The sequence below is a fragment of the Mastomys coucha genome, unplaced genomic scaffold (assembly GCF_008632895.1).
Source record: "Mastomys coucha isolate ucsf_1 unplaced genomic scaffold, UCSF_Mcou_1 pScaffold14, whole genome shotgun sequence".
In the NCBI taxonomy this organism is placed as follows: domain Eukaryota; kingdom Metazoa; phylum Chordata; class Mammalia; order Rodentia; family Muridae; genus Mastomys; species Mastomys coucha.
Genome location: NW_022196896.1, coordinates 18102011 through 18116873, shown reverse-complemented (window position 1 = coordinate 18116873; position 14863 = coordinate 18102011). Strand labels below are relative to the sequence as shown.

The 14863-nt window shown below is 38.2% G+C and overlaps 1 protein-coding gene across 1 annotated transcript in view; it reads right to left on the bottom strand.

The window, feature by feature from the left end:
- Cnbd1 (cyclic nucleotide binding domain containing 1) overlaps window positions 1-14863 on the bottom strand; it is a 367377-nt gene that overhangs the window by 341435 nt on the left and 11079 nt on the right. Inside the window, exon 2 of the mRNA XM_031366537.1 lies at window positions 451-523. Within this exon, the coding sequence (XP_031222397.1) occupies window positions 451-523 (73 nt within the window). The remainder of the gene's footprint in view (window positions 1-450; window positions 524-14863) is intronic.

Sequence of the window (14863 nt, the reverse complement as noted above, 5' to 3'; positions counted from 1 at the left end):
ACAGTAAGAAAACACATTTTAAAGTTCTATGTTCAATTCTCAGGCCTCTTAGGAATCCTAAACTCTGAGCAGGACTAATTACCATTTCCATGTCTCCAGACCACACCCCATTCTCTTCTCAGATGCTTGTTTCATGAAATATTTTCAACCACTTAAGTCTTTCTACTTGTGACTGGTTTTTTTTCCCACTGACAAGAGCCCTGTTTGGAATGAATTACATTTATTTTGTATTAAAGTGGTTAACTATGTCATATACATTTTTATTTTATTTTATGACCAATTTACATTTTTCAGTATGTAGAAATGAACACCAGGTTTCAATTGTATTTTTTCATGTATTAAATCAGGTACCTGTGAGAATTAGCACTTTTTTATTACTATACATTATCCATAAATGAGCAGAGGCATCACTTTCTCTATGATAGGAAAAGAAATGCATGAGTTACTCACCTGCTCTCTAGTCCTCTAATGTGGCATAAGGCATTCAACCGACTATAATTAATGGTTTTTCTCAGTCTCAGGCCTGCAAAATGAAATCAATTAAAAGTATGAGTAATTTTCTGTTATCTTATTAAGCAAGTATATAAGTGGTATTTAATTGGAAACATTCATCACACTAAAGAAAAAAATTCAGTGACCATGAAGTAAAATACTGTATTCACAGTCTCTAATATACAAATAAAATTCAGTATGATAATTAAGGTGAGTATGGAATTCACTTTTAGAATGTGTTTTGATCACATATACTACTTATACCTTCCTACCTCCTTCTCCCTTTCACCTTCATTTATCTCTCCCCCATGAACTTCACATCTACTTATGTTTTCTTTATATCCATGGAGTTTAATTGGTATTGAACACTTAAGCATGGGTGTAGGACCATCCTCTGGGGGTGAACAACCAGGTAAATCCTTGAAAAAAAATGAGCTTCTCTCCTCAAAATGCCATCAATGGCTTATAGCTATGAAACTAGGAGTAGCCTCTTCAAACTCCCTGCCAAAATGGTTTTTGGTTGATCATGTATGGGTCTTGAAGAAGATCTTGTACAAGTATCCATAGCTGTTTTGAGTTCATGAGTTTAACTCTCCTGTCATATTCATAAGACACCATTTTCCAGCAGTGTTACTTATCCTCTGACTGTGTAAGTCTTTCTGTTTCCCCTTATGCATGTTCCTCAAAATATTGGGAAGGGTTTGCAATACACATCCCACTAAGGGCTGAGTATCACATACTCACTTATTTTGTAGTATTAACCTTTTATGGGGTTTCTTATTAAATACTTGTCTACATTTTTTAAAAAGGGTACTTCGATGAGGAATGTGAGCTGTTCTAATCTTTGGTATAAAGCTAAGTACTTATAAGGCATAAATTTCTGTCCCTATGTAAGCAAGCCAGCAGGAAGATGGTTTCTGTATCAGCTCTGTTGTTCCATGATCTGTGATCAAATTATGTAATGTTTTCAAAAATAAAGTCTTCCCATCAAGTTCTGGTAGGCAACTAATAAGAATGTCAATACCCTGTATTGTTGGGGTCGGGGAAGGGGGAAACATCTAACCAACAACTCAGAAGGAGACAGTGCTTAGTAAGTAGTGGGATTTTTGACCTTTGGAAGAAGCGCAGTATTGCATTGTAAGGTAATGCTAATTAAAAGTCTTTAAAAATGTAGTAAATGTGTAGATGTTTATAGTTATATATATTTATACATGCCTTTTTCAAACAGTTTAATTTTTTGATCTAGAAGAAGGTGCAGTAAAGAGAAAAATTGGTATGAGTCATAATAATTTAATTTCTATGGAATTAAAAAAAAAAAAAGCCTTTCAGAATGATTTGCCAAGATCTTGAACATCCAAACTGGTTTCAGAACTACTTTAGATATACTTCAAAGAAAAGTTCTCTTGGTACCTTATATTTCTCCTTTCATCTTCTGCCTCCACCTGTCCCTTTCCTCTCTCACATTTTTCTTATAAAGTCCTAGCTATACAGACCTACACAAACCCATGCAAGAAGTTGTCATTGATGCTCATTCTTCAGAAAGTTTTGCAGCATGTAGAATGAATTCTAATTGAGAAAAATCACAAAAGACTTCTTTTTTATTAGATGTTTTCTTTATTTACAATATCTCCTTTCCCAGGTTCCCCTCCAAAAAAAAAATAATAAAAAAAATAAAATTTAAAAAAAAAACCCTAAAACTAAAACAATCCCCTGTTCCCTCCCTCCTCCCCCTGCTCACCATCCCACCTCCTCCTGCTTACTGGCCCTGGCATTCCCTTACACTGGGGCATAGAACCTTCACAGGGCCAAGGTCCTCTCCTCCCATTGATGACCAACTTGGCCATCCTCTGCTATACGCATGCTGCTTGAGCCATGAGTCCCCCCATGTGTACTCTTTCTGCTCATATCCAAAAAGCAAATTAACTGTGATTCTCTTTCAGTGCAACGATGACGAAACATCTTTTGTAGGGAGCCGGCATTCGCCATGGCAAGATGGCGCCTACTTCCACTGTCGAATAAACAACTGTTTGCACATGTGCATAGAGAACTGTTTGCGCATGTGCGTAGAGAACTGTTTGCGCATGTGCGTAGAGTGAAAAGACGCCATGTCACGGCCCATTCTGGGGCATCACATAGGGTAATGAGCGAACAGCCAATCATGGGCAGACACGACGCACTGTGGTATATATAAGCAGTGCGGATTACTGGCTCGGTCTCTTTTCCCTCTGGGAGAGGGTAGTAAACGTTTCGCTGCAGAAGGAACCTAGTGTGTCCGCGTGTCTTCTTCCCGGCGAGAAGACTGCGCGGGCTACAATCTTTCAAACAAGGTTATAAGTACAATGTGTGGTAGATGTCTTCAGAGTGAATGCATACCACTCTGAAGACATCCACATCACAAGCCCCTCTGATTACTCCAGAACAATCAATGTTGTTAGAACTGTTAAAAACGTGAAATGAAACACACTGATACTAACTTATACAAATTATTTCATTCCTTATAGAAAAGTTTTTGATAAAATAGATTATTTAATGAACTTTTCAAGCTTTTGAAAAGTCATTCAATGACCATATTATAATCATAAAGAGTTGGTATGTACAAATGTATACATTCTAATTTGGAGTTCCAGAATAATAAAATTGGGTTTTGTACTGACCCTGGATGACTTAAAAATTAAACAGCACTGTTTTCTAAGTATGAAAATTAAGTAAGGGGAATTCAAGCAGAAAGTTTATCGGTATTTGAACATTATAGCTTTTATTAAATCTAGAATTACTATTTATATGATTTAGGCAGTGCCCTACCTACATTCTCAGGTAAGCCTTAGCTGATAAAAGACTGTGTGTTTTAGTCTTGGTGTCATATAGAATTTTATTTCAAATGAAGCAAAATAAAGCTTTGATATACATAAAATATTTGACATACTATTATTTCTGGTATGAATGATATAAAATGTTGTTCATAATAGGTATTTAAGTCATAGATTAGGAAGAGACATGTATTAAGTACAAAGTAAGGAGGAGGAGGAAAAAGAGTTACAAAATGAAGATTTTAAAAATGAAAGTTGCTGCCATGACTCTGACAGATACAGACACCCACAGCCAAACAGTGAATGGAGCTTGGGGACTCTTATGGAGGAATAACAGGAAGGAATGTAGCCCATAAGGGCATAGGAACTCCACAGGAAGACCAACAGAGTCAACTAACCTGGACCCTTAGGCTCTGAGAGTCTGACCACCAACCAAAGAACATACTGGGACTGGACCTAGGCCTCCCTGCACATATGAAGCCAATATCCAGCTTGACCTTCATGTGGGTCCTGAACAACTTGAATGGGAGTTATCAAAAGAGCTGTTGCCTGCACATGGGATATATTCTTCTCACTAGGCTGCCTTAGTCTGGCCTCAGTGGGAGAGGGACCACCTCTCCTAGCAGAACCCTGAACTGCCAGAGTGAGAGGGACAGGGGTAAGGAGGGTAGGGGGTGCTTGCTCAATGGAGAAGGGGAGTTAAGAGAGGTGAAGGATTGTGAGAAGGTGTGACCTGGAAGGGGCAGTGAATAGCATGAAAAATGAATAAGTAAAAAAAAAATTAAATCAAAACAAAACAAAACAAAATAAGAATTGCTGCCTCCCGTGATTATTTTGTTTCCCTTTCTAAGTGGGTCTGAAGCATCCTCACTTGGGCCTTCCTTCTTATTTAACTTCTTTTGTGTCTGTGGGGTGTAGAGTTTTCGGAACATTTTGGGAAATATCCACTTATCAGTGAGTACATATCACGCATGTCCTTTTTGGTCTGGGCTACCTCACTCAGGATGATATTTTCTAATTTCATCCACCTGGGTAGGAGAGGGAAGGGCAGGACTAGGCATGGGGGAGACAGTAGAGAGTCCCAGAGGACCAGGAGAATTAATGGAAATATACAGCTGCCTGTGGTCAGGGGGTATTCTCTAAGAAATCCCAGAGACTCCGGATGAGGGAGGCTCCCAGGAGTCAACGCAAGTGACCTTGGCCAAAATGCCCAATAGTGGGGATATGGCACCTGAAGAGCCCTCTTCCAGTACCCAGATGGTATCCCCAGTGGAAGGGTCAGGACACCAAACCACCTATAAAACTTTTGACCCTAAATTGGTCCTGTCTAAAAGAAATATAGGGGCAACGATAGATCAGAGACTGAAGAAATAGCTGACCAGTGACCAGCCAATTTTGAGACCTGTCCCATAGGGAGACACCAATCCCTCAAACTATTAATGATGCTATGTTATGCTTGCAGACAGGAACCTAGCTTAGTAGTCCTCTGAGAGTCTCTTCCTCGAACCTGATTGAAACAGATGCAGATACCCACAGAAAAACATTGGAAGGAAGTCAAGAATCCAATGAAAGAGTTAAGGAAAGGATTGAAGTCACAGTAAGACCAACAGTATCAACTAACCTGGAACCCAGGGAGCTCCCAGAGACTGAGCCACCAACCAAAGAGCATGCATGGGCTGATCCAAGGACCCTCGCACAAATTTAGCAGAGGGCTGCCATGTCTGGACTCAGTGGGAGGGAATGGGGGGTGGGGATACAGGAGTTGGAGGAAATACAGGCTGAGGGAATCTGCACTGAGGCGAAGGGGAGGGGGAATGAGGGAAAGAACTCTGCAAGGGGGATCAAGAGGGACAGTATTTGAGATATATATTAATTAATATATTATATTAATATATATTAATATTATATTAATAATTAATAATATATAATATAGTATTGATTAATATGGTATTAATTAATACTATACTAAATTACTAATTAAGTAATTTAGTGAAAAATATTTAAAAAGGCACCATGCTACTGCCAGCTACTCTCTGCCCCGGTGGTCACAGTCTTGCCACCTCCCTGCAGTGACCACACATCTCATGGTTCTCTTGCTGCCAATTTTGCTCACATTCCCAGCCACGGTAAGATCAAAACTCCAGAGGCTTGTGATTTATAGTCAGATTTATATTAGTAAATTCTCAACCCACAAAACGCCTACACAATGAACTCAAAACTCAGTTGATATAAACACAAGCTATACCCCAGAGGGGCAAATGCACCCTACTATTATTTAATCATCTATCTAAGAAATCCCCAATACTTATGGCTCCCAGGACTGTGCCACAGGTTCTGGCTCCTCTTCCTCTCCTATAGGTTCCATCTCATCTCTTCCTCTTGTCCCTTTCTTCTTCTCTCTCTCTCTGTCCTCATCTATAAAATTCTCAGCCTGCCTTCCTTTTCCACTGCCCAATCACAGGCTCTCACCTTACCTTGTACCTGCCCTCACCTGCACATAGACAGCAATCTAAAAACTTATTAATTAAAAAAAAGAAAACAAACAAGTACCTAAAAAAAGAAAAAATAAGAGTTGTTAGTAAAGACTAGAAAAATTAAAATTCCATTTGTTTACAAAAAAAGAAAAGAAAAGAAGAAAAAGAAAGAAAAAACCAACCAACCAAACAAACAAACAAAACCACTTGCATGATAAAGAGCTACCAGGAATCCAAGATTCCATTCTTAGCTTGCACCAGCCCAGTAAGCTCAAAAACAGCAGAAATCATAAAGCACTTACAGGGTTGTAGAACACTTAATTCATTAAAATAATGTCTTTGTTATTGAACCTGTTTATAGCTGTATTTGTTACAAGGCTCTTTATATGTAGAGTTTTAGCCATACAATAGATGTCTTTGAAAGCAGATTGCTTAAAAACAAAAAGACTAAATGTTTCAATGTGAAACTGCAACTATTGAAAAGGGCAGATGTTGATTTTTTTTTCTATTGATCAAATCAGGAATGAAATTTAAATAAGAAAAAGCTACAAAGTTTACATTTGTTTTCTCGTCCTGTTTTTCCCTCCTGAAATGCTTTAGCCCAGCTTTTGGCAAAAGCAACAGGGGCTTAACCTTAGAATGAGGTTAAAATCTTTGATTTTAACTAAAGTACAAGGGAAAAAGGACTTGAAGCTGATAGCTACAAATTAATCATACACTCGAAATATCCAACTGTCTATTGTCATTTTGGGCATATGACCATTGAAAATTATTAAGATGGAAGTTTGTTTCAGTAAATGTAGTTTATTACTTTTTTCATATATCCAAGAAGGTATGCATAGATTACATTGTTCTCCTAATAAACAGTAAACCATTTATGGGGTTTTGTTGTTGTTGTTGTTGTTGTTTTTGGTTTGTTGTTATTTGGCAGGTTGGTTGGTTTCTTGATTTATTTTGTTTGTTTGGTTGGACTTTGGTTGGTTGGTTTCTGTGATAAAGAAATATTTTACTCAACCCTCAAAGAAAAGTCAGAAAAAAATAGTTTATACTTAAGCAAAACAAGTTTACTTACTGTGAAGATATACAGCATATGGTTTAGAGTATGTAGACAGGAAAAAAGCTACTATGGTGACGTTGAGTCTCAGAACACATTTTTATTTTGCCAATAGATTAGCCAACCTATATAAATTTAAGAAACATCCCAACATTCCACATCTACTAATTTTGTTCCTAATAACAAGAGCAATTTTTTTTTGAGACAGGGTTTCTCTGTATGACCCTGGCTGTCCTAGAGCTCACTCTGTAGACCAGGCTGACCTCGAACTCAGAAATCTGCCTGCCTCTGTTTCCTAAGTGCTGGGATTAAAGGCATGTGCTACCACTGCCCAACTTAAGAAGAGCAATTTTAATCAAATCTTTTTCACTCTCAGTGAAATGAAAGCATGGAGGCAGTGAAGCCATTGAGAAAATGTCGCAATGACCCTATGGAAACGTCAGGATACAGTAACTTGAAAAGCAGAAGAGTGGGATCACTTTAAAAGATTTCTGTGCACACTAATAATTAAGCCGATGATAAATAGAACCTTTCTTAATATAATTATCAATGCATAAGTAAGGAGTTTGGTAGTAATAAAAATAGAAATATTAACAACAATCTTGTTGTTCTCCTTATATTGTAACAAAAACATGATGAACACTAGTGCAAAACTGTATTAAAAAGTTTGACAAAAGAATATTAAAGGATTATAAATATAATCAAGTCTTTTTATATACATAGATCAGAGGTCCAAATCTAGGGAAAGAAAATAAGGTGTCAATAACTCTATGCATCTTGAGAGTTAATTCAGTGTACCTCTGTTAATGATCAATAGAGAACTCATTTACATCTTTTATCTAATTTTTATTGTTTTTATAAAATTCCAAATTTAATCTTCTTTAATATTGAATAAACAAGGCACTTGACACAACTAAATAAACCTTTTAGGCAGTCCTATCTCCAAAATCGTGGACTTTGAATCCTATTTATTTACCAGCTGCCTTAGTTGGCCCAAGCTCTGTAACAGTAATGGAAGACAGTTTTGTTTTTGACTCTTTTGCCTGGAAAATGGCTCTGGTTCTCTTCCATTTCTTTCTCAGCCCATCACCATCTCTACATCTAAAGGCTTAGCTCTGGCCCTGATACCTACAAACCTGCCTGCTTTGTTCACGATGCACCCTTGTCAGGTAATTACTTCCCTCCCTGTCATGATCCTCCCTCTCTCTACATGCCTCCCTTTCCTTACCTTAAAGTCTAGCTCTAGACATGGAGTTCAGACATCTTTGCCTGGTCTAACCAGATAATGTTCCAGCTTTACTTGGCCTAGATCTAGCCACAAATTTCTTTCACTGGTTCAAACTGAAGCAAGCTAGATTCTTACATTGGAAACTCATCTGAAGAAAGTCCACATGCATAAGTGACACATATTATATATCATATATAATATTGTATATAATTAATATTGTATATATTATATATTAATATACTATATTAACATTATAGATATATAATAATTAAAATGAAAGCTTAAAAGTAAAACTCAAATCTTCCAATTAGTAAGTGGACCAATGAACTGATCAGATATTTCTCAAAACATAAAAAACTAATGGTTAATAACATGTTTTAAAGTATTTAAAAGCCTCAGCTTTTAGGTAACTAAAAACTGAAACTGACTTTGGATTTTATTTCACCCCAGTCAGAATGGCTATCTTCAAGAAAACAAATCATGCCAACATGATTGTGCATGCCTAGGCCATTCAGGGATACACGGTGAGGTGCTATCTAAAAAAGAAAAAAGAAAAGGAAAAAAATAACAGAAAACAATGTTTCTATAGATTTGTTCATAAACATAAATGCATGCACACATGTATGGATGTAACAATAAATTCAGAGAAATGGAGCCATGGACTTGGGAGAGGGGGTCATGAGATGACACTAGGGGGAACAGCCAAAAGGGGGCTGGAAGAGGGAAAGGGGAAGGGGAGGGAGAAGGAAAGGGAAAGGGGAGGGAGAAGGAAAGGGAAAGGGGAGGGAGAAGGAAAGGGAAAGGGGAGGGAGAAGGAAAGGGAAAGGGGAGGGAGAAGGAAAGGGAAAGGGGAGGGAGAAGGAAAGGGAAAGGGGAGGGAGAAAATGATATAATTATATCTCAGTTAAAAACAAATTAAAAAGAATGAGGCACTTATGCATACAACTTAGAAGAAATTTAAAGGAACTATGTTAAGTAAAAGAACTGAATTCAAAAGACTATGATCCAAAATATTTAAGTTCTGAAATAGCAAAAACTCTACTGCTGGAGGTCAAATCATTCAGTCATATAGTCTAAGGGATTGTGGACTACACCAAAGAGGTTAGTGGATATTCCAGGAAAACAATGGAATTATTCTTTAAAATTGTTTGTTGGTTTGGTTTGGTTTGACTTGGTTTGGTTTGGTTTGGCTTGGCTTGGTTTTGGGTTTTGGTTTGTTATTGTTTTGATTTTGCAAGACAGGGTTTTTCTATGTAGCCCTGGCTGTCCAGGAACCCAGTCTGTAGACAGATCTCAAACAGAGAAATTCTCCTGCCACTGCCTCCTAAATGCTAGTATGAAGGGTGTACACCATTACGCCTGGCTCTCCTTGTTTTATATCTTGCTTATGGTAGAAGTTAGAAAATGAAATGGTGGACTTCTGGTTTCTATCTGCGCAAGGGAGCTGCTCTGTGCCACAACTCTCCACACCCTAATCCTGCCAGATGATAAGTTGTTCCACAGTAGAATTAACACAACTAAAATCATAGGTGAGACCACCACTATTGCTCCAATACTTGGCTCAAGTGAGACCCATCCTGGGCCCCGAGGAAACATGAACCTCAGGGCAGCCAAGGACAGGATCCTCCCAGTTTCCTTCTGCACCCAGGAGCTGACAGTGACATAGCTCTCTGCATCCTCATCGTGCCCAATAATAGATTGCCCCCCAATGAGTGCTGACACACCTAACTGTACAGCATCACAGGCTCACAGGAGGGACAAGCTCTAGATAGAGACAGTAAGACCAGCTAACACCAGAGATAACCAGATGGCGAGAGGCAAAAGCAAGAATATAACCAACAGAAACCAAGGCTACCTGGCATCATCAGAACCTGGTTCTCCTACCACAGAAAGTCCTGGATACTCCAACACACCTGAAAAGGAAGATTCTGATCTAAAATCACATCTCATGATGATGATAAAGGACTTTAAGAAGGACATAAATCCCTTAAAGAAACACAGGAGAAGTGGGTAAACAGGTAGAAGCTCTCAAAGAGGAAACACACTAATCCCTAAAAGTAATACAGGAAAGCACAACAAAAGAGGAAAAGGAATTGAACAAAGCAATCCAGGATCTGAAATGGAAATAGAAAATTTTTTTTTAAAAAAATCACAAAGGAAGACAATCCTGGGAATAGAAAACCTAAAAAAGATCAGGAGTTATAGCATCACCAACAGAATACAAGAGATAGAAGAGAGAATCTCAGGGGCAGAAGACACCATAGAAAACACTGACACAACAGTCAAGGAAGTGCAAAAAGCAAAAAGCTCCTAACCCAAAACATCCAGGAAATCCAGGACACAATGAGAAGACCAAACCTAAGGATAATAGGTATATAAGGAAGTGAAGACTCTCAACACAAAAGGCCAGTAAATAACTTCAAAAATTATAGAATAAAACTTCCCTAATCTAAAGAAAGAGATGCCCATGAACATACAAGAAGCCTACAGAACTCCAAATAGACTGCACCAGAAAAGAAATTCCTCTCATCACATAATAATCAAAATACCAAATGCCCTAAACAAAGAAAGAGTTTTAAAAGTAGTAAGGGAAAAAGTCAAGTAATATATAAAGGCAGGCCTATCAGAATTACACCAGACTTCTCACCAGAGACTATGAGAACTAGAAGATCCTGGGCATATGTCATAGAGACCCTAAGAGAACACAAATGCCAGCCCAGGCTACTATACTCAGCAAAACTTTCAATTACCGTGGATGGAGACAATGAAATTTATACAGTATCTTCCCACAAATCCATCCCTAAAAAGGGTAATAGAGGATTACAAAATCGATCATCAATAGGAGGAGAGGACCTCGGCCCTGTGAAGTTTCTGTGCCCCAGTGTAGGGGAATGCCAGGGCCAGAAAGTGGGAGAGGGCGGGGTGGCAGGCATGGGGAGGGGGGAGGCAACAGGGGTTTGTTTTTGTTTGTTTTTTTGTTTTTTGGAGGGGAAACTGGGAATGGAGAAATTCGCATATAAATAAAGAAATAAAAAAGAAAAAAAAAGGGTAATAGATGGAAAACTCCAACACAAGAATGGAAACTACACCCTAGAAAAAGCAAGAAAATAATCTTCTTTCAAAGAACCCAAAAGAAGATAGCAACACAAACAAATAATTCCACCTCTAACAACAAAAATAACAGGAAGCAACATTCACTGGTCCTTAATATCCCTTAACATCAATGACTCAATTCCCCAATAAAAAGACTTAGACTAACAGACTGGATATGTAAACAGGACCCAGCCTTTTGCTGCATACAAAAACAAAACCCTTCTCAGTGACTAAGACAGATAATACCTCAGAGTAAAAGGCTGGAAAAAATTTTTCTAAACAAATGGTCAAAGAAACATGCTGAAGTAGCCATACTAATATCAAATAAAATCGACTTTCCACCAAAAGTTATTAAAGGAGCTGAGGAAGGGGCACATCATACTCATCAAAGGAAAAAAATCTACCAAGATAATATCTCAGTTCTGAACATCTATACCCCAAATTCAAGAACACCTACATTTGTAAAAGAAACATTACTAAACCTCAAAGTGCACATTGATCCTGACACAATAATAGGGGGATATTTCAACACCCAATTCTCACCAAGGGGCAGATCATGGAAACAGAAACTAAACAGAAACACAATGAAACTAACAAGCTATGAACCAAATAGATTCAACAGATATCTATAGAATGTTTTATCCTAGAACAAAAGAATACACCTTCTTCTCAGCACAAAACAAGTCTCAACCAATACATGATAGAAATAATCCCATGTATGCTATCAGATCACTAAGACTATAGCTGTTCTTTAGTAACAACAACAACAACAAACAAAACAAAACAAAACAAAACAAAAACCAGAAAACCCATATACACATGGAAGCTGAACTGTGCTCTACTCAAGGATAACTTGGTCAGGAAATAAAGATTTTTTAGAATTTAGCAAAAGTGAAGGCACAACGTACCCAAACTTACTGGACACAAGGAAAGCAGTGCTAAGAGGAAAACTCACAGCTCTGAGTGCCTCCATAAAGAAATTGTAAAGACAATATACTGGCAGCTTAATAGCATATCTGAAAGCTCTAGAACAAAAAGAAGCAAATACATCCAAGAGGAGTAGATGCCAGGAAATAATCAAACTCAGGACTGAAACCAACCAAGTAGAAACAAAGAGAACTAAACAGAGAATCAGCAAAACCAGAAGCTTGTTCTTTGAGATAATCAACAGGATAGATAAACCCTTAGCCAGACTAACCAGAGGGCACAGGGACAGTACCCAAATTAACAAAGTTAGAAATGAAAACGAGATATAACATCAGAAACTGAAGAGATTAAAAAAATCATCAGATCCTACTACAAAAGCCCATACTCAACAAAACAGGAAAATCTGGATGAAATGGATAATTTTCAAGACATATACCAAGTACCAAAATTAGATCAGGTTCAGAGAAACCATCTAAACAGCCCTATAACCCCTAAAGAAGTAGAAACAGTCATTAAAAGTCTCCCAACCAAAAAGGCCCAGGACCAGATGGTTTTAGAGCAGAATTCTACCAGGCCTTCAAAGAAGATCTAATATCAATACTCTTCAAACTATTCCACAAAATAGAAACAGAAGGAATTCCACCCAGTTCATTCTATGAAGCCACAGTTATGCTGATACCTAAACCATAGAAAGACTTAACAAAGAGAGAAAACAAACATCAAACTAATTTCCTTTATGAACATCAAGGAAGGAAGACCAATGAGTAGATACTTCAGTCCAACTTAGAAGGGTGAACAAAATAATCAAGGGAAGTAGAAGGTGGGAAGGACTTGTGAGGAAGAAAAGAGATGGAGGGGAAAAAGGGGGGATGCATTAGGTATGGGAGTAGATGTACAGAGGGTCAGGAGATTGAACAGAGGTATATAGCAATGGGGGATGGAAACTCGGGAAGCAACCAGAAAGTCTCAGATGCCAGGAAAGCAAGAGCTTCCCATGACCCCATGGGGATGACATTAGCTGAAATTCCGCCCCCCCAAAGGTGAGGGAGAACCTGTAGAGACCATATCCAGAGGTTAGGCATGGCCCTCTGGTTGAGGGATGGGGCCACCCACCCATTTCCAAAATTGTAACCCAGAATTTCTCCTGTCTAAAGTAAATACAGGGACAAAGAGTGGAGCAAAAACTGAAGAAAAGGCCATTCGGAGACTACCCTACCTGGGGATCCACCCCATATGCAGGTACCAAACCCAGACCACTATTGCTGACATCAAGAACTGCTTGCTGACAGGAGCCTGATACAGTTGTCTCCTGAGAGGCTCTGCCAGATCCTGACCAAAATATATGCAGATGTTTGCAGCCAACCATCAGACTATCACAGGAACCTCAATGGAGGAGTTAGGAGAAGGACTGAAGGAGCTGAAGGAGTCTTAGCCCCTTCAATAGGAAGGAAGGCCCTTGGTCCTGTGCAGGTTTGATGCCCTTTGTAGAGGAGTGCTAGGGTGGTGAAGTGGAAGTGAGTAGGTAGGTGAGGGAGCACCCTCATAGAAGCAGGGTAATGGGGGATGTGAGAGGAGGTTTGCAGAGGGGAAGCTGGGGAAAGGGATAACATTTAAAATGTAAATAGATAAAATATCCAATTAAAAAATACTCAATAAAATTCTCAAAAACAAAATCCAACAATACATCAAAATGATCACTCACCACCATCAAGTAGGCTTCATCCCAGGGATGCAGGGATGATTCATTATATGGAAATCCATCAATGTAATCCACTATATAAACAAACTCAAAGAAAAAAAAACATACATGATCATCTCATTAGATGCTGAAAAAGCATCTAACAAAATTCAACACCCCTTCATATTAAAAATTATTAGAGATATCAGGAACTCAAAGTCTAAACCTAAACATAATAAATGCAATATACAGCAAAACAATGGCCAACATCAAAATAGAGAGAAACTTGAAGCACTCTCACTAAATCAGGGACTAGACAAGGCTGCCCACTCTCCCCATGTGTTCAATATAGTATTTGAAGTTTTAGCCAGAACAATTATACAACAAAACTAAGTCAACAGTATACAAATTGTAAAGGAAGAAGTACAGATATCACTACTTATAGAAGATACGATAGTGTACTTAAGTGACCAAAAAAAATTCCACCAGAAAAATTCTACAGCTGATAAATTCAGCAAAGTAGCTGGATATAAAACTAACTCAAACAAACCAGTAGCCTTCCTCTATTCTAAAGATAAAAGGGCTGACAAAGAAATTAGGGAAACAACACCTTTCATAATAGTCACAAATAATATAAAATATCTTGCTGAGACTCTAACCAAGCACATGAAAGATACTTATGACAAGAACTTCAAATCTCTGGAGAAATTGAAGAAGACCTCAGAAGATGGAAAGATCTCTTATGTTCATGGATCAGCAGGATTAACATAATAAAAATTTCCATTTTAACAAAAGCAATCTACAGATTCAATGTAATCCCCATCAAAATTCCAACCCAATTCTTCACAGAGATAGAAAGAACAATTCTTAAATTCACTTAGAACAAGGAAAAACCCTGGATAGTGAAAACTATTCTCAATAATAAGAGATCTTCTAGGAGAATCACCATCCCTGACCTCAAGCTCTACTACAGAGCAGTAGTAATAAAAACCTCATGGTATTGGTACAGAGACAGACAAGTAGATCAATGGAAAAGAATTAAAGACCCAGAATTAAACCCACACACCTTTGACAAAGAAACCAAAACCACTGGGGGCTGTCGGGGGGGGG